At 33.6% G+C, this 20,807-nt stretch overlaps 1 protein-coding gene across 1 annotated transcript; it reads right to left on the reverse strand.

The window, feature by feature from the left end:
* Positions 1-106: 106 nt before the first annotated feature.
* LOC149795208 (protein TRC8 homolog) lies at positions 107-18,919 on the reverse strand. The gene is made up of 2 exons (XM_089964949.1): positions 18,644-18,919; positions 107-12,947 (listed from the first exon to the last, which is right to left on the reverse strand). Exons 1-2 carry the CDS (start codon positions 18,810-18,812, stop codon positions 11,212-11,214), a joined length of 1,905 nt encoding a protein of 634 aa, XP_089821075.1. The 5' UTR covers positions 18,813-18,919; the 3' UTR covers positions 107-11,211.
* Positions 18,920-20,807: the final 1,888 nt, after the last annotated feature.

The following is a 20,807-nucleotide window of genomic DNA, read 5'->3' on the forward strand; positions in this document are numbered from 1 at the left end:
CCGGAAACCCCCCAGGAAGAATCACCTACCCTGTCAGATTTAATAATAATTTTATGAAAGTAATAAAGTAAATTATCTTATTTACTCAATAAAAGAACTAGTAAGATCAGCAAATATTTGTTTATTCAATAACATGTTAACAATAATACATTTATCACAATTTCATCAGAAAAACATTGATACAATTCATTCTCAACTAAATCTGCACAACCCCATCTCTCTCTCCCCCACTGCCAGACCAAGTAATATATTATCACAACTTATAACTAGAGATTTTCACCAATATTAAGTAGTTACACTGTCAGATGCTATGGACAAAAATCTACAACTTTTTTCTTCTCACATATGGCTGCTTGAGACAAGATTTTCTTACTTCCCATAAATATGCACCAATGTAAACAAAAATGTCATCTGCAATTTAACAAGCTGTTGCACATTAATGAAAGTGCTCTTTATAGATAAATAAGTGATCATATTTGGAACATAAAGCATCACGGGTCATGTTGGATAAACTTTCTGGGAGAAAATTTTACTTGGCTTGCAACAATTGGTTAAGCAGGTCTCTGCATATTCATCAGAAATGAGAAATTTTTAAAAGGCAGCCATAGATAAAAAAGAAGCAAAGCAGACTTTTGCCCATGGTTCTCAGAGATGAAGCAATTAACTGCATACAGATCAAAGATAAGATAATTAGAAATTTCAGGTTAATTATTTATATTGTTTTGGTTCCTATGAGGACAAGATCTCCATTACAAAAGTATGTAACATAATAAAATTTGGAAAACATACAAAAATTTGCCTCAAAACTGATTTTTATAAGACCATATGGCATTGTCAGTTTGATTATCTGGCTCATAACTTTGTAATGGCTGGGGAGATTTCAGTGAATAATTTGTCCTAGTTATATCATGACTAGATGGTGTATCATATACCCTAGTTAGACGCATGGACTCACGGTCAAGGTCACAAGAGAAAATATAATTCTGTCAATTCTGCAGTCTTGTTCAGCACATAACTTTTGAACCACTTAGGATATTTTAATAAAACTTTCCCCATATACATATTGTGACTAGATGGTATGTCAGATTCTAATGCCTACCCTGTACCCGTCCCAAGCCCTGAGGGGCCAAGTGATCTAAGGTACTCACCTTTACAGATCACGCACATATGTTAGCCAAATCTGCAATATCTTATGCTTTATTATCAAATGAATAATCTACTGACACAGCTTGTCTCTTCAACACCATCTGTTAACGAATTTACAGCTAACAATGTGGGAAGTTGTTATTCTCACATAAAATATTAATTATCCAGGCCATAAATCACATAAAGAAATATCCCATTTTAAAAAAATCTAATTAGGTTAGGTCTTTATTCTTCCAAATAAAAATGTTTATATTTGGTTCTGTAATATTTTATACAAGATAAGTTTAACATGAAAATATTTAAGCTTGGGATAATATTTCAAAAGGAAATTACCATTAACATTCTTGTACAACCCTATTAACTTGTCCAATTCCAGACAATATTTATATTTTTTAAAATATTTTTAAAATGATGTATCAAATTTGAATGAAACATAAGATTAATTTGCAATCAATATTTAGATTATGTTGCAACTGTTACCATATATACTCACAAGTTAAGTCCAACTGCAAGCTCACTGACCAAGATCTGCCATCGCATAATACACTGGCACATCTGTGTCTGTACAGATTGTTTGGAGTAATCAGTAGAACAAACAGCATATACCCTAGTCTGCAGGTGCATTATGCTACAACAGGTCAGTATCTTTGTTGTTTGTGGTCTGAAAACTTATAAGTAAGTGTATATGGTATAATAGTACATAGCTGTTCAAAATTGCAATAAATGCTAAAATACTTTCCACATATAACGATCAGTTTTTCTTTCAAAGTCCTTTTCATTAAACAAAAATAAGACAAAAGTCAATGATGCAAGTTAGTATGATGTTGTAAACACTGCAACTGGTCATTTGAAACCAACATCTCTACAAATGGTTTTCAAATGGAACTGCTTGTTGCAAAAAAAGAAAATCCAATTGGCAGCAAAACAATTTGTGGCCAAAATCAGTGAAACCACTTTTTGCATACCCGGTCCAGCCTTGCTTTAACAAATCCAAACTATAATTTGATTATCCTTAACTTCATACAGTTTTACAAAAATGTATTACAAAGAAAACAGTTGTCTTTAAAACAATGTAAAAATTTCAAAGAAAAATTTATTTTAAAAAAATGCTGAATAAGTTGGTATGGCTATTCTGATAATCTATTTCTAAAAATGACTACAAAGCAATTTTATTGTGTCATAAAGTCTGTTTATTTAGTAAATACATGTTATTCTAGTGACATAATTCATGTTGAAAATCTGCCCACAAAACTAAGATATGGTACTCCCTGATTATAATGCTCTTCATGGAAGCCAGCGTATACCGTCTTATAGTGAGACATTATAATGAAGTACATTATACAACACTCCCTCATTATAACAGTCCATGGGAATCACAGTATACTGCCTTACAGTGAGACTGCCCCTTATAATGAAGTATATTACAAAGTACCCCCTCATTATAATGCTGTCAATGGAAGCCATGGAAGCCATAGAATATATTTCCTACATTTTAATGAAATAGGATCCACAACAAGCACCAAGTTATAATGAATGGCCTTATGGTGAAGAAGTTGGGTAGTTACTAAACCTCTGCAATATACAAGTCCACTTATTCACGTCATAGGTTAATTGCTCTAAAAATTGCTCATCCAGCTTATACCCTTGAGGAAGTTGCATATGGCTGGTTTAAATGAATTTACAATGAAACACAATCTAAGTCTTTAAGGCATCTCAAATCTATGTGGCTAACATCCCCTTCCATCCCTTCCCACAACTATCATTGACTTACTCTAACCTTGACTTTTGCCACCCGACCCCAAACCTCAACCTCCAACCAGTAGGGTGCTGCCTCTATCCAAGTGCAGCCCACATGAAAACTCTACTGAGAATTATGACCTTAAATCAGTTGAGTGCTAACTCTAGTTTGGTTAACAGCTAAAGGAAAGGCAGAACTTTGTACACATATCAAAATGACAAAATCAGCTGCAGTTACCTTTGACATTAAAACCATCAAATCAGAAGAGTGGCCTCTTCCCAGGTTGGTTTATAATTAAGTTGAATGAGAATTCAGGGCAGAAAACAATTATAACATGGAGTCCAAAATCACAACTTGTAGTTCTATCTTCCTCTTTCATGTTTTGACCCGAAAGCTGATCAGGTTCTTTGTTTGTCCAACAGTATTTATCCACTCATGACTTTTATTAAAATAAGACTTTAATAAACTTAAGTAATCAGACAGAAATTCTCTTGTTTATGAATGACTTATTGTCTGATAGTCATCTTTAATACTAGATCTCTCACACCATCCTTTTGGGGGATATTATAAAATCCATTATATGGTGCTTAATCAAATGATTCAAGGATTTTAGGTTTTTTCTTCTCCCTCGCTTAGGAGCCAAGGTAGCTCCACAGATAGAGCATCTGACATAATCCAAGAAGTGCGGGTTCAATCCCCACACAACCAGCCTGCATTGGCTGTCTCTGTGCCCTTAGGAAAAACATGTACCATTATTATGATATAGCCAATAATGTATCAAAAACGCCATAAAATAACCACACACACACACATGCAAGTATATTATAAACAGTTACCAGTGCTGCATGTATATTATAAACAGTTACCAGTGCTGCATGATATGCACTCCAGTAGAAATTTGTTACATAATGTGCAAGTCATTTCTAATCACTATCGTGAGTGTAACTTGTCTGCAAAATTGGTATAGCCCAATGCCACTTTTTGCCTGGATAAAATTAACTGTTATTGATCATGTACAAAAAAAAAATTTAAAGAGTGAAATCTATGGATCTATATTACTGATATATTTTGACCATTAAAAACAATTCTCATTTATACTTCAACTAGGACTCAACTCAGAACTTTGAATATGACTGGTTCATGTCAAATCTTGGACCGATCTTTCCTCATAGTCTCAAAACTACTCAATATATGACATGCTCCAACTCAAATATTATTTGCAAATTCATTACATTTATTTAATTCTCATGAAACAATGTTAAATAACCAAGTAGATCTATTAAAATGCTAAAAATAGAGCTAAAACAGATTTCAAATCTAAAGTACACTGTTAAGTGTATTCTTTATAGAATATAAAAATTGAGTTTGCATTGGCACTCAAGAAGGGGAGTTTCATGAAAACAAGGCCAGATGTCAAAACCTCGAGCTATGATCAATATGAGTTTCATGAATACAAGGCAAAATATCACAATCCTGAATGTGAGAATTTTGTGTATTTTTATGTCCATATACCCTCAATCACAAAATTGCCAAAACACAAACACTAAATACAAACTAAGGAATTCAAAATGAAGAATTTCAGTCCAAGTCCTTTTACACTTATTAAATTTGCATATTCAGTGCGTGGTTCATTTAAATATTTTATTGCCATAAGTGAATACAAATATATACGGGAAAATAGATTGGAAAAGAGTTCAAGCAAGCTACTAGTTCCTCCCAGCATAAACAATAGATTTAATTATTGACAAAACAATAGATTTAATTATTGACAAAATTTGTATACAATATAATACAAAAGCACCAGGAACAAACTTTATTATTCTAATGCAGGTTTTTTTTGTGAGACTGATGTCAAAAACTGCAACATGGTACTGAAAAAATGAATGAAATGAGCAAAAATCACAATTTCAAGCCATACTTTTAATTTATTAACTCCATCCTATAGTCAGAAAATTCCCCCTTTTTTCAAATGGAGGGGTGAATTTCACACAAAATTTCATGAGTAGATCCTGCCAAACTTGTCGAAAATGAGTCTCAAGTTAGAACAGAGATTCCATACACTATCTTTTTTATACTTTAGCAAGTTAGCAAGTGTATGTAATTCACTGAACCCATACATTATCTCAAGATGTGTTTGCTAAGTTACTTACTCCATAAAAAACATTCATGACTTAGAATAACAATGTGTTGAACACAGCGAGTTAAAATTTTGTTATATGTCCTGACTAAACAAACACAAACAAGTATACTCTGCAAGTACTTAAAAGAGCCATAAAACATATACAGTCACTTAAAAGTCAATGCCATCTGTAAGCAACATAGACTTTGAAATAATAATAATAATAATACTAATAATACAATATGACCCCACTATAACACAGTAGTTGGGAGCCATAGAACCCCCCAGTGTTATATACTGAACCGTGTTATAAGCAACCAGGTAAGTTAGCTGAAAAAAATTATGCATGTACCCAAAAAAAAATTGCAGGGTGGGGTGGGGATGGTAGGTAATAAACGTGGGTGCAAAAATATGTTCTTTATTGGCACAGTTACCATCTTAAATCGATGCAAATTAAATGAGAAAAACACATGTAGTAAAAATGGCGAAGGCATATATAATAATTTACTTTATTCAGAGAACCATGCATTGGCACATATACATGTGTACTGTTTATATATACATGTCTTATGTATAGCATGAAAAGAGTATCAACGCTGTGTAGTCACCCATGAGGTAATTCCACTGAAAATATGCACACACACAGATTTAAAACAAAGTACCAGTACTCAATAATTTTGTTACAGGTCATATAGGTCTGAATTCAGTGAGAGAAAATTATCACAATCATGTAACAAATGATGAAGCACATTTACTTTTCAGTATGTCCCAAGTAGGTAAAAGTTTGCGTTTTAAGCCACCATTGGTAGCGTTCATAAGCATAAACTTCTTTGCTTCAAAAAGAAAACTTTTACAGCACAGTAAACATGTTCCAGTCACATTGGAAAATGAAACAATCCACCAGATTCCATTGCTTTTATTTAAGTTTGGTAATGACTTCCTTTGAATAAAGGTTCTTTGGTTTTATTGAAGATTGAAGACTGCTTTCTTGATGAAGGGTGCATGTGTTATTGAAGTCACCACTAACAGACAGTTTTAGAGAACCAAACAAATGCACGTTTCTTATTGTGGCAGCAACATCAAATAATTGTTTTGCATGATTGAGAATGATATTTTTTCCATTTGCTTAGTACGTTTTCACAACAATCGGTGCTTCAAAGGTAATTTTTTCATTGAAATTTCAGCAAACTATTTTATCTGGGTACATTTATAAAAAAGGAATTGGCTGTCATTTTTAGTTACTGTTCCTCCCTGCCTATTGAACAGATCAACAAGTAAGATCTTGGTTTTGTTTGGTTTTTCATATATAATTTTTTAAAAACATTTTTGATAGTGGAATGATGCTGCCTTCCATGCATACATCAGAAACTTAAAAAAGGGTCAACGGACGATATAGATGCAGGTGTTTTAGTCTGATGATATGTGAGTGTTCTGGAGAATTTAGTTTTGGATGAAATGAAGAGGAATTTTACTTACCATCCACATACAAATGTCAGTTTATGTAAATGAATTAATTACCATTGAGTGGCCAAACATCCGACGAACGACAGATTATGACATACTGCCTCGTCCGGTTGATCTCCACTACCAGAAATGTCAACAACAAAAAAAAGCAGATATCTCACTACATACAGTGCTCATGCTCGATGTCAACATAAGTGGATTACGATATAATAATGCACTGTTAAGATGGTTTGTCAATATGGCCAAGAGTTTATTTATTTAACAATAGATAAATTTCAGTGCATTTATATGGAGTCTACGGCTTCCTTTCATGGGGTCTCTGAATCTCTCCACTCCAAACCAATAGTTGTATATACAAGTTTAAACAGCCAACAATGTTGCCAATTAAAAAAAATTGCCAGATGGTATATTTTGCCACCAATAAGAAAAAAAAAATCGCAATGCGCAACATTGGCGAAGCCCTGTTTGATCCCTGAATAAACTTTTTACATGTGATTTGCATACTTTTAAGAAGAAAAAACTATTTTTTTGTGTACGAGAAAAATACATATAAATTTTGAGGAGCCACGCCATGATCATCTTATATTATTCATACCCAATCTCTTCCCCAAAATGATAATAAACCTGTTAGTGTTACTTTTTCCCCAAACTTTTAAGAAAGATTTTTTTTTCGTGCATGAGAAAAATACATGTATGTGAAATTTTGGGAGCCATACCACTACCATGTTATATCTGAATGCTTGTTGTAACGGAGCGTGTTATAACGGAGCATGTTATAACGGGGTCAAACTATAATAACAATAACAATAATGTATTTGTCTAAGAAGGGAACTCGAGTAGTTAACAGGAACTAACCTACATCGAGGCCTTCTGCTAGGTGATGTATATATTACATAGATTTTAAAACTAAATAATTTAGCTATACTGAAAATCAAACAAAAGTTTCAAGTCAATGATATGCATACAAACACACAAAGTAGAATCTTGTATTAAAAAATTCATATGTGAAAAAGATGTACAAGCAGAGAAAATCAGAAGGTTTTAATATTACTCTGAACTGTTCAACCATCTTAAGATTTCATTCATTTTGAGACACAGAGTATGAAAATAAGAAATACTAGGAACCTGCCTTATGTAACTGGGAATGCTGTTCCATACCCATGGACCAGTATAGCTTTGGCACAAACAAATTATGTTTTACTTATAAAAGACCTTACATTTGGAATACCATCAGCATCTCTTTGACGAAAGATACTGCTGAGCTAGACAGGAATGGCTTTTCTTAATACTTCACCAATATATGTAAATTTGGTCTTTCCAAGGAATATTTATTTCATGCATTGGTAAAATTTTGATACAATTCATTCTGATCTGAAATTATGTATACATTGATCTAGGAATAAATAACAAGCCCACTTTTGGAGTCTGTAAGGTTTTGTTTCTCTGTATTAGAGGTATTACACCCAAAATCACATAACAGATAGTCCAAGTATGACTGAATATAACGTTTATCGAAGATGACCCTATACTGAAATGACTGCATAAACCCATATCTGCTGGCATATTATGTGATGGCAGATCTTGATCTGTGGATCCAACTTGCAAATGAGTATATATGGTACATATTAATGAACCCACACATACCCTAAACAGGAGTTAAAAAAACCTATTTCATTGGTACTTGAAATTATTGAATCACATACTGATGACAAAAACTGCATTAAGTACACCCGGATTTTATGTTAAAATATTAATTTTGACAACCACAAAATAATTAATATTAATTACGAATCTACTTTTTTTGCTATTTGGACAATAACCAATACCAATAAATTTTGCTATCTGGACAATAACTAATACCAATAAATTTTGCCATCTGGACAATAACCAATACCAATAAATTTTGGGAGTACTGATGAATCTACTTACTTTTGTTTGTAGACCATAACCAATACTCTGTGGACTTTTTTTGTATTGTATTGGTTATGATCTAGTTCTGCTAAGTGGCTATAACCAATGTTCATGGATTCTGAGTTTGTAAAACACTGCTGATTCAATAAAGTCAGAAGAAACCACATGTATGATGTTTATACAGATAAATGTATATGTGATATTCTTGTACTGATTTATATTTGTTTTTTTAAAAGTGAATTTGTCTTTTTAAATTAGGGTTACCAGTGTCTTACTATGAGGAAACAGTTCTATTATTGAACTATCCAAATCTTCAAACTCAAGTTCAACTTCTCATTTATTAATAAATTTTGAAGCTATGATTATTCTTATGAGTTGGTTTTTTTCTCTCAATGTTTTCATAATAAAATGCAGTTAAGTAAAACCTATAGAAGTAATTTAATCAAGATAAATTCAGTCTCTGCTGTGTGCATACAATCTGCAACTTATTTAACATGTATCCACTGTCAGTGTGGGGATGCACAGTAGGCTCAATGCACTCTCCTGTACGTTATAAAGGGCAAATAATGAAGGCAGTAGCTTAGTGGTTTGCATGCTGGACTTGTGACCTAAATGGTAAAGATTTTAATACTGCCATTAGATCAGCATGGGTTCACCGTTGGCAACCACAATGTCTGATTGGACAAAGTGCTATATCTCAACTTCCTTCAGCATCAAAATCACCTTTCTGTGTTGCTGTGCTGTAAAACATCAAACCAAACTAAACCTTTACATGCAGTAAGCATAAACTCAAATCTCCATTATGTCTGTATTTAAAATCAATGCATGACAAAGCTTTGTCACAATAGTGCATAAAATACACAAATCATATGAATTTACTGATGTGAAATCACTACAATTGCTTCCCATTAGACAAGAATTAAAATAAAATGTAACCAATTTAATGGGATCTTTAGCTATTATATGGTTGTGGTATACATACAGATGGGCTTTACAGTGTCGGATCACCTGATTGTGTCTGATGAGTTCAGCCATATCAATTTTATAGGTCACACGTATTAAGCAATCACTTGTCTTAAATACACTTTTTCCAAGTCATGTAATTTAAATCATTCTAACTGACCTCTGATATGCAAACACCTGTTATTAAAGAGTCGATCTTCTTACCACCACAAGCTTCAGATAAATCAGACTTTATAAAGAAAAATCCAGAATATATGTACACTGTATGAGTAGACTTAAAAAATAATGACCGGGGTGGGGGTGGTTATCAAATCCAATAAAAAGGAAAAGAAATATATACAATGTACTGCCAATTCACAGATATGACTAAATAAATCTTTGACAATAACAGCAAAGTTAACTAGATATAAACTATAATAAACCTTGTTACTTTTTCAACAAGACCAAGCAAGGTAATCTGCTCTTCTTTTTTACCATACACTTTCAGCAGGTGTCAAGTCCTCAGATTAACTACGAACTAGATCCACAGATTAACTATGAACTAGATACTACCAGCCATACAATGCTGCAAAAACTAAAACTGCAGAAATATTTTAAATACTGCTATAACAGCATGAAAATTTAACCAGGCCATTTACATTGGTGTACAAACATGCATACCACAATTTCATCTGTCTACCCCAAATGCAAGTCAACCGCAATGTTTGATCATGTTAAGTGATGTTGAACCATTATTAAAATGCAGAAACCATTTCTCTTTTTTTCAGTCACATTACCTTGACTTTTGACCTTGAAATCAAAATTTTCTTTGTACATTCCAACTGCATGCCATCCATAAAGTTTGACCCAGGTATGTGATGTTAAACTTGTGCTATTATGCAGAAACCAGTTTTCTTATTTCAGTCACATTGACCTTGACCTTTGATCTTGACAGTGACACAGTTCTTCCTTAACCCAAGTGCAAGTACCCACAAAGCTTGCTATTGTAGATGGTGGAAAACTTATAACTTGAACTGTTTTAATCACCAGAATATCTAATCACATAAATCTATTAATAGCCATAATAAAGTTTGAAAAATTTCATAGATCTAAGCTAAATAGTTTTTGTGCTATTCCACAAAAAAGAATTTGGAACATACGTGTGAATGTACAGCTGCAAAACAATATGCCCATCCAACTATTTCAGTGACGGCATAAAAAATAATCTGAGTGAAAAAGATAATAAAATTCTCTATTCCATAATATGCCGGCTCACTTGTTAAGGCATTTCAGCCATAACCAAAATGAGATCAGCTACCGTGGTGTCCTCTGGCGAGGCACTCAGCTCTACTTTCCTTGGCATGGTAGTGATCTGTCACTATAATGCTGTTCAGGGGAGCCAATCAAATAAGTGCATTGATATATGTCTAGATCATCTTTATATTATGTTATATGAAGAATATATTTTAATATAATGGGCTCCAGGACCATACCCATGTTATATCAGAGATAATGTTATAGTGATGTGCTGTATCGTGAAGGACCAATGTGTATCCACCACAGTGCTGCCATACCCATGTTGTATCAGAGATAATGTTATAGTGATGTGCTGTATCGTGACGGACCAATGTGTATCCACCAGTGCTGCCAAAACTGTTTCACGGTAATATATTTGACTCCACACTTACCATGTATTTCCATGTGTACATCAAACTGTAAATGAGCACAGACATGGATCTGCAGTCAAGTAAAGTGCCAGCAGATGCATGATTATGTGACTGAAGATATGGTCACACTGACTGCAGTTGGTGCCACATTCATCACAGATAAATACAGTACTTATCTTCAAACAGATAATTTTCTAGCAAACCAAATTCAGGATTTCATATTACTAGTGATGATTAGGAATATTATTATCATTTACAATATTATTTTGATAATCCTCACGATTACTACTTTTGTGCGGTCCAGCCATAGTATCTGGTTGGTATAACACCTGGTGACATAACGGGCAACTGTCCTGGACGTACAACCACTTGCGTAAACATATACTGTGAAAGAAATGGTTACACCGTGTGACTCGTGCAGACTTCAGTTCTTGATAACAAATCGCACACACATCATTATATTCTTGAAGCTGTTCTGTCGTTGCTTCAGCAAGAGACTTTATTTTGTTTACAGCGGTCCTTCTTTTCATGAATACTTTCCAACCATCTTTTGCCTGCACCCAGATGTTGAAATAAGCATGAATACACATCATCACTGCACGGATGGCACCACCCGATTCAAATAACATTATCCATCCTCCGTTACAAAACAGGAAAACTCCAAAAAGGAACTCGATGGTGCTGCCTGTGGACTGGACATAATAAACATAGTCATCTAATTTTTCCCAGAATTTATCTCTATAGGCATCAATCATAAATAAAGTGTAGACGCTTAGTGTGACTAAAACTTTCATAATAATTTCCACACTGAATGCAGTCACTGCTAACAGCCATGTGCTGGCGCTGTGTTCCCTCCACAAATATGTTAATAAACATATTGGAAATACAATAAGAAATAGGCACATAGCAAGTGCACGTACATGTTTAATGACAGACGTATTTCTTGATGCACTAAGAGATAATAACACTGGGTTTACCATACCATGTATAAAATGAAGAATTGCAGTTGAAAGTAAGCTTAAATTTCTGTATAAACGAACCAATCTTTTATCTGGTGCTAGTCCTGTTAAACCAGTCTGAAGTGCCAGGATAAAAAATAAAATGGCTGACACAGTCCCCATATTTCGATCCTCTTCAGAATTGGATCCAACACAAAATGCCATGAACAGCCCAACATAGTGAGCAATTAATGATATTACACTAGTTGTCCCAAGGAGGGTTATTACAGTCTCACAATTTCTAACCAAGAGGTTTTGAATAATTTCCACCCAGGTCTCATAACTTAAGTCAGTTTCTTCAATGTCCATCCTTTCTAATGGATGTTTTGGCCACTTGATGAAATGTTGAACTAAAATATATGCAAGTCGACTGACATAGAAACACCGTAGCACCTGAGGCACATGTAGTCTCTTCCACTGATCTTCTAAAAAGGCATGCAGTCCGACAGTACTGATCGTTAGGTGAATAATACTGTACATTCTCCTGCCCATAAACAAAAATTCAGACAACGAACTAAGAATATCCAGTGTCGTGAGGAACATTGGGAACAAAAGTGCTGCCATCGGACTCCAAAGAATAAACTTATCACTTTGAGATGAAATTTTCAGAATGATAGGAAAAAGGAATGACAAATGAATTCCAATTTGTCCTAAACTTGTTGATACTCTAATTTCATCAGTGCCATATCTTTGGAAAATCCAAACCAAATGGTACAGAGAAGAAAGAAATAGCTGGATTAGTCCATTTTTGATGGAATCTCCATTTTTTGTTTCAAGCGGCTCTGGAATCTGGCTGGTAAGAGTAAAGTAGTGGTCGGTAATTTGCTGGGAGTGAATCTGGTATACATAATGCAAGTTGTACCAGTATGAGGCCAACAATATGCAGATGGTAAACAGGTAACTGTAGATCTGCATCAGTTTACGCTGGCTGAAGAAGAACAGGCAAAACCCACCAATGAAAACTGAAAATAGAACAGAAGATTTTTACATTGTGTGTCAACTAATCAAGTAATATATTGTAATATATCGTTAATTTGCATTGTTTATTAGGATTTTTTTAATTCGTTATTTGTAATGGGTTTTAATCAAATTGTATCGTGTCTCTGTCCTTGTCCAAAATCAATTTCATTGTCTACCTGAGCAGACTCATTGATTTTTTTTCTTAGTCTGTAAACAACTAATACACAGCTTATATTTTCTCCATCAGTGTGGGTATAATATTAGAAGCATTATCAATAAAGGTAAACATAAATATCTTGGTCTGATTCAAGGACATTGTGTTTACTATGTTTTTTATTATAATTTTAGTAACAGAATCATCTAGAATGTTATTTTCCATTAAGTAATTGTTATTTTATATAGAAAATGCTAATTGTGACGTAGGTCAAGCAGAGGGCTTATCATCTTTTTTACTAGGAAATTTATTCATGCTGTAAAATCCTGAAGCAGATTCATTTTTGTGTTCAGTATCTCATCTGGACTGGAATTTATTTATTCAAATTTTGTATTCACCAGAAATACAGAGTGCTCACCTATAACGATATTCTTGGACAGAGACATTAACCTGGAATAACACTGAATTCAATCAAGGAAACAAGGAAAAAGGTACAGTGTACTGGCATTGAAATTTTGCATTCAATTCCCATAGCCATGCACTGACCAGTTTTGCTGGTCACTGATCATGATATAATATCATACTGTTTATTAAGTGTCAGAATAAACTGTACATTTATAGGTTACTGCATTTGTATGGGAAAATATAAACGGGTTTTTCGACATAACTTCTGAAAGAAAATGACATGTCTAGTTAAAATTGAAATTTGTGTCTAGTTAAAATTGAAATTTGGAATCATATTGTGATTGAATGCGCATTGCAACAACTTTTCCTTTGATCTGGAATGAATAGATTTTGGTATTTTTTTTCAATTTTACAAATTTTTGTGATTATGGACTGGATTTATATGTGACAATTCCACATGAAATACATCAGACTGAAGAAGCAAGGGAGAAGCGTGTTGACATCTGCAAATGTGTTTCTGTTTCTGTCAGTGAATGTTTGAAATCATGTGGGGAAAATGTGAAGTCTTTCAAGTGCAAGTATCAAAAAGATGCTATGGAATTTAATTCTTATTTCATTTTGAGTACAGTAAGGAGGATGTAATTGCATTTATATTCAAAATTACAGTACAATTTTGAAGAAATTCAGGATGTAAAACTAAGTATATTTTTTTGCTATTCTTATTACCAGCTAAAGAAGTCAGTTTATCCCTTGTCACTTGTATGTTTTTTGTAAGGACCCTTTCTGGCATCAACTGTATAGCTAGCCTAAATTCGAAACATTGTAACAAAAACGTTAACGCATTTTGTGCCAAAGCAGCTGGTATGTGGCAGTTCACGAAACATCTGCTTTACTTCATTCAAAAACAAACTTAATTAACCAAAACATAAAGCGCCTACTGTGCAAGTGTACATAATTTGTTTTACAAATCGAAAGTGCTGGCATTTGTGTCTATTGTTTGTTTACAATAGAAAGTAGTTCCTTTATGCATGTCAATGCAATATGAAGGTGTGCAATATCATAAAATACTGAATGATTCTGACAATGTAAAGTTAACGGAGAATAAAATGAGCATATAATAATAATACATATAGAACTGTTGATAGATGAATGAAGTTACAGTCATAGTTTCATACACATTCTTGGAACCAACTCAGTTTTAACATGATTAACATGAAGTGGATTTAATGAAATACTGATTATAACTGGTTTCCAATACTGATTATAACTGACTGGTTTTCTTTAATGATTACAACTGACTGGTTTTCTATACTGATTATAACTGACTGGTTTTCAATACTTCAAGACCAAGAAGTATCTGCTATATGTTATCATAACATTATTTATAAACATCATAGAAAGTATAAGACCTAAATAGACACAACCATTGTGCTTATAACATTTTCTTTCATCATTTTAGAGCATCTGCCATTGTATAACAAAGTTTATTGACTCTTTTATCTCACTGCATAAAGCAAACACACCTCATACTATGTCAGAAAAATATAATTAAAGGTTATTGCACTTGTATGGGAAAATATGAACATTTTTTCTCTCTGAGTAATACTGCATGACCTTGGGAGTACTGTATTATTCTGAAAAAAATGGAGTTCATATTTTCCATACAATTGCAGTAACCCCTTTATTATATACTCATTTTGTTTTCCTACCTATGGCTTAATGATAAAGGAACACACTACCGGAAATATAGTTATTGAATTTATTTCAAAATTAATACACAACCAGATTCATCAATACACAGTAACAATATTAATGCATGCATAGCAGCACCCAGCGATCTTTGAACTTTGTCATATGCTTGATATTACATGTAGTTTTTTTTTAAATTCTCATTGTGGTAACTTAAAATTGAAATTCAGAGTCATATTTTGAATAAATGTGCACTGTAAAAACTTTTCCAGTTGTTCTGGAATGGATGGATTTTGTTTATCTGTTCATCCAACTCAATTCTGCTTTCTGCTTATGATGGATTAGATTTATTGGGTCAATTCAGTGCAGTAAGGAGAACGTGATTTCAGTTGGAAATGTAGTCTAAATTACAACCATTTCGGTGTATCATGTAGTCATATTATTCTGACCTGCAGAACTAAGAAAGTGCATTTTGAGGAAATTCAAGATGCACAAATGTAAGTATATTTATTACCATTCTTATTACCAGTTCAAGAAGACATATGTTTATGCCCTGTCACTTGCATGCTCACTGTAGGAGGGACACCAGCTATTACTTGTGTCATACACTGTACGTCTTCTATCGCTAGTCTAAGACTGTATCAAAATAGTTAAATGAGGAAAATTGCACAGCAGCTGTTGTGTGACAGTCCATGTAGCCAGATGAAATAATTTTCTGTCATCTTTGCTTACTGGCTCTGAGGCTCTTAGTTTCCCACCAAAACATTCAGTTGCATTTTTTTCTATAATTTAGTGTTTTGACTGACTTGTAAAATGGTGTCTTTGATAGATATGCAATAGCCCTTGGCCTCAGTATGCTTTCTATACTATTTTTATAGACTTTAGAGAACACTGGTCATAGTCTGAACTATTCTATTTGCAGAAAGTTACAATATTTCTCCTAAATAACTGCTTAAATGATCTGAACAGTATTTTCAATTACTGCATCTCTCATCATGCTAGTTGTTGACAGTGTGAATATAACATTCATTTGTTTGCTTGTTTGAAAGTTTCAAAATGGCTCAGTTAACTCATCTACATCATTCAATTTATCATCTCTACTTTCAAATGGATGCAACAGCTTGTTTAGTTTATCCACAAACAAATCTAATAAACCAAAAGCTAAAGTGTGTATGTTTACAAAGTAGTTCTTAATATACTATATTTAAACACGTCATGCATGATTCTGACAATGTAAAGATAATGGAGAAAAAAAAGAGCATTTAATAAAATGGATTTTAAGATTACACAACTTTTTAAACATTGTGACTGAAGAGCAAAGAATAAGACAAAAAACCAACTACAACTACTTTATATGGTCTATATATTTTTTCTTAAAAGGTTAAAATTCACTTATATTTAGAATTACATGCATTTGATAAATGCAGATGAATACGTGATTTAAAAACTCGATTATGGCTTATCAATTAAACATTTATTACCAATCTGTTTTTTAAATTACATTTTCTTCATGAATATTTTATTTTTCTTCATACAAAAGAAAGCAATATGCAATAAAAAATGGATGAGCTTGAGATGATAGATATGTGTGAAAAACACAGATTCTGTGTTATCATGACTTTTGTTATTTGTATCATATTGATATGAAAGTCAGAGCACTCTCATCAAAATTTCAGAATGAGGCATCATGGACACTTTACACAGGAGTCACCAGCATATTTCTTTGAGTCCCTGGCATCAACTTTTGATTCCCTCACTTTCAAAAGGATAGGAATGAAAATGAAAACACAAGTTCATTATTTAAAAAAATATCAGGATTGAATTCTTAGCAATTTGTAATATCACACTAAACAGAAAATATTTTCAGCAAAAAGAATGTTAAGTTTAAAGATATCACATAAAAAATAATTTTCTACCCCTACAACAAAACTAAAAATAAAAAATGAACTAAAACAATAAAACTGTCAACAACAAGTTGCAATTCCAAGAATGATCATTTGGAAAGATAGGTAGTTTTCTCTGCAAGTAAAATAGTATCTCCATTCCCACCAAGGAAACATGAGCTATAAATATAAAAAATTACCATCAATAAATAAAACAAAGAAGGAATGAAAAAATATACCACACAGCATATGTACAAAATAAAAAATAAAACTAAATGTTAAAATAAATTTGTAAACAGAGTTAAATGCCTTAAAGGTTGACCCTACAGAATAAGGGTGGATTAAAATGTGGGCTCTGTAGAAAAGATTAATTGATCTTGTTACATGTACAGTATCTAAATACATGTAGACCAACCTGGCCAGACCATATTTCATACTGAAGCTGTCACCCTCCAACCAGTACAGGCTAGTGGATACTCACAAGCAAGTTGCTGTTGTTGATATAGGGTTTGATGCCATTTTTCAACACAAGATAGGCTATATACATGGCAGCCAGTATAAATGGTGGTGGGAAAACCACGGAAAGAACCATGAAAGGCTACTGGCAAGCTTTCTCATGTACCCACATTGACGAAGCCTGAGACTCAAATCCATGTAGACAGAGGTGAGATGGCAGTGATCCATAATGGTGAGTGCTTTAGACCACTTGGGGTGATGCTGCTGGTCTAGCTTGAGACTGCAGATTTGAATCAAAGTTGACCCTATGGAATAAGGGTGGGATATAACAGTGGTTCTGTAGAAAAGATGAATTAATCTTGGTACATGCACATAACTGCAGATCTTAATCATCATCAGGATGATAAAAGTGAACATCCTGGAGGAAAATGAGGCGCAGGGATGCATTACAAGGAAAATTGGTGAGTATTTTGATCCAAAAGCTCTGGTCCTTGACAGCCCTGGGTTACAAATGCAACTAAAATTCTTCTATCATTTCCATAGCTCTACCAGTTTGGAAGATCTGAGTTATCAGCTGCATATGCTAAGAAATTATAACAATATATGTTATTTTAAACCAAATGAAGTTTCCTAATCATATAACATTCACAAAACAATATACTTCACTAAAATCTATCAAGGAGACAAGTGTGCTGAACAGTTTTGACAGGATTCCGGGCAGCATGTATTTTCTAGAGGTCATGACTTGATACAACCAGAAGTAACTCATTATTTTCCCCATCACGATTTTTAAGCAACAGTTTAAACATTAATTCATACAAAACAAACACATTTTAAAAAAATACCTACAAAGTATAAAAACCAAAACGAAAAGTTCAAACATTTGTGCGGTGGAACAACGATAACTAAAACATTTATTGAAAACAGTTTGACTTACAATTTTGATGACATGTCCTAAAAGGTGATTTGTTACTACCGATACTGTATTGTGATGGGAGTTTTTAACCTCAATTTTCGTTACTGACATGTATTTATAAAAACTGCAACAAGATCCTATTTTGAATCTTACATGACAATTAAAATTCGATAAAAATCAAGAAAATGGACTTACAGACAGTCATTATTCCCAGCCATATGAAGTACTCTTTCCATGACCAGAGGTGATCATATGGAATGATAAACCAAAGGAAGGATCGGTTGAGAATACTGTCCATGATAAATAGCGGTGGGATTCGAACCAGGATATCGATAGGAGCTCCAAGCCTGCCCAGCCATGACATGTTTTAGTGTTCTTCGTTGTAAACCTAAACAGAAAAGGGTTTATAAACGCTTAGACTAACATTCTTCGACAACAAATGATGTAAACGTTAACTTTGCGCTAGATAGATACCACTCAACTTCCGGTATCTTTAGACTGATTTGCTAGCCGGAATAAGTATCTATTAATTAACATACTCACAGGGGACCAGACTATCGGACACGAAACTGTACCGTTAGCACCTTATACTGGTATAAAATTAGATGCTTCGCATTAAATTCAAATATTTTTTTTATTGCGTCAAGGTTATTGCAGTGTTATTTAGGGATCCTCACTTTCTGCACTTCCTTTTAAGCTGAGTAAGAACACATATATATGTCACTAGTTTAGTCCAGTGCAAATAACCGTTATCTTCCATCGCTTGATGCACTGGCAGATCAAGTTATGTGCTTTTTCTTCCATTGATTACTCATAACTAACTGCATAGACCCAGATCTGCCGGCGTATTATCCGACGGCAGATCTTGGTCTGCACAGCCTGCAGCCGGACTGGATTAATAATTGTGAATATACGGTACCACTTTACAAAGATAATAAGTAGGAAATTAAAATTAAAAAATGTCAGCTTTGTTCAATTGTTTACATGCTGAAAGAATAATAAATCTTAAATATTTTGTCTTGTCTACTAGATCAATAAGATTTTCTCTCTTTTTTTTTCTTTTGTAAATCATATACAAATAAACTTGTCCCAATAAATGCAATCAAAGTGAATGCTATATTATGTTTTCAGGATGAAATTATATGTATTGATAACAATAATTCTAAGTCAAACACCGTGACTTTACTCGGAGTACTTGGATTACGCTGAAAATAAACATTATGTGAGGAGCAGGGTGTGCTTGCTTTTACTGCGTCCAGCACAAACATACTCAAAAAATACATAATGGGCACAAATGTGGAGCAACACAGTTTGTGAACTCTGTTGAGCGGCAGCCGTCAGGTCTAAACTTTGATATAATGACAGAAAAGGAAAAGGTTGCTTCGTAGGAATCCACTTGGTGGCAGATGGTATAACGGTACCAATTGCGCAAGTCCAGGTGGGCGGAGCTTAAGGTGTACGGAACATTGTATTCAGAATTAAAGAACAACACTAGCTGTGATTGGTGCATTATGTAAGAGTTGTACTTTCTGTTTGGCTTAAAAAAATGTTGAGCCTCTTGGCAACATGTGAGTTTGCGTTAATTTCTATCTAGATCATATTTTGTATTTTTTATGATTTTTTTAAAATATGGTACACATGACTGAAAATGTGCTTGTTGTGACTAGATAACTCTTACCCCTGTCTAGTTCCAGTAGAGTTATCTCTCTTAAATGCAATGGAGTACCTGGTTATGTCATTGTCAAATTGACAATCTAGCATTGTTCTATATGACAGCGTGTGACATGCATGCCCAAGTAGGACAGAAAGTATATTTATTTCACAGAACATTAGCATTGAGGTATATGGAAAAACAATTGGTACCGTGATACCTAAAGGAAAGAATAGCCTCACAGTGTTTCCATAGAAACGCATACATGTGAGCGGCATTTATGAACTATACTAGTTTGATGTAGGAAAACAAATGTATGCTGAACACTTTTGGTCAAATATTGAAAGTTCTTTAAGAATAAAATGTATGAAATCTTTAGAAAATAGCACAAGATGGCTTTGGATGGGGACTTTTGATAACTATAGCTATGATAGATATAGACTTGTGTTACCTGATGCCTTTATGTATGTGCTGTTACCTCCTAGATTGGAATGCATGCAACAAAATAAGTTATGTAAACATAATATAGTTGATTTTGGCCAAATATTGGCTATTGTACCTGCAAAAGATGAAAAATCATGTGTACAAAAACAACTATCTTGTTCTTGTAAGGCATGCCATAAACCAGGATAGAGAACATTCTAAGTACACTTGTAGATAGATCACTTGTACCATGTGGGATGTTCTGGCATGAGTAATTTTTAGGTA

Source organism: Sinohyriopsis cumingii, chromosome 7 (genome assembly GCF_028554795.1).
Source record: "Sinohyriopsis cumingii isolate HCF-2022 chromosome 7, ASM2855479v2, whole genome shotgun sequence".
NCBI classification, from domain to species: Eukaryota; Metazoa; Mollusca; class Bivalvia; order Unionida; family Unionidae; genus Sinohyriopsis; species Sinohyriopsis cumingii.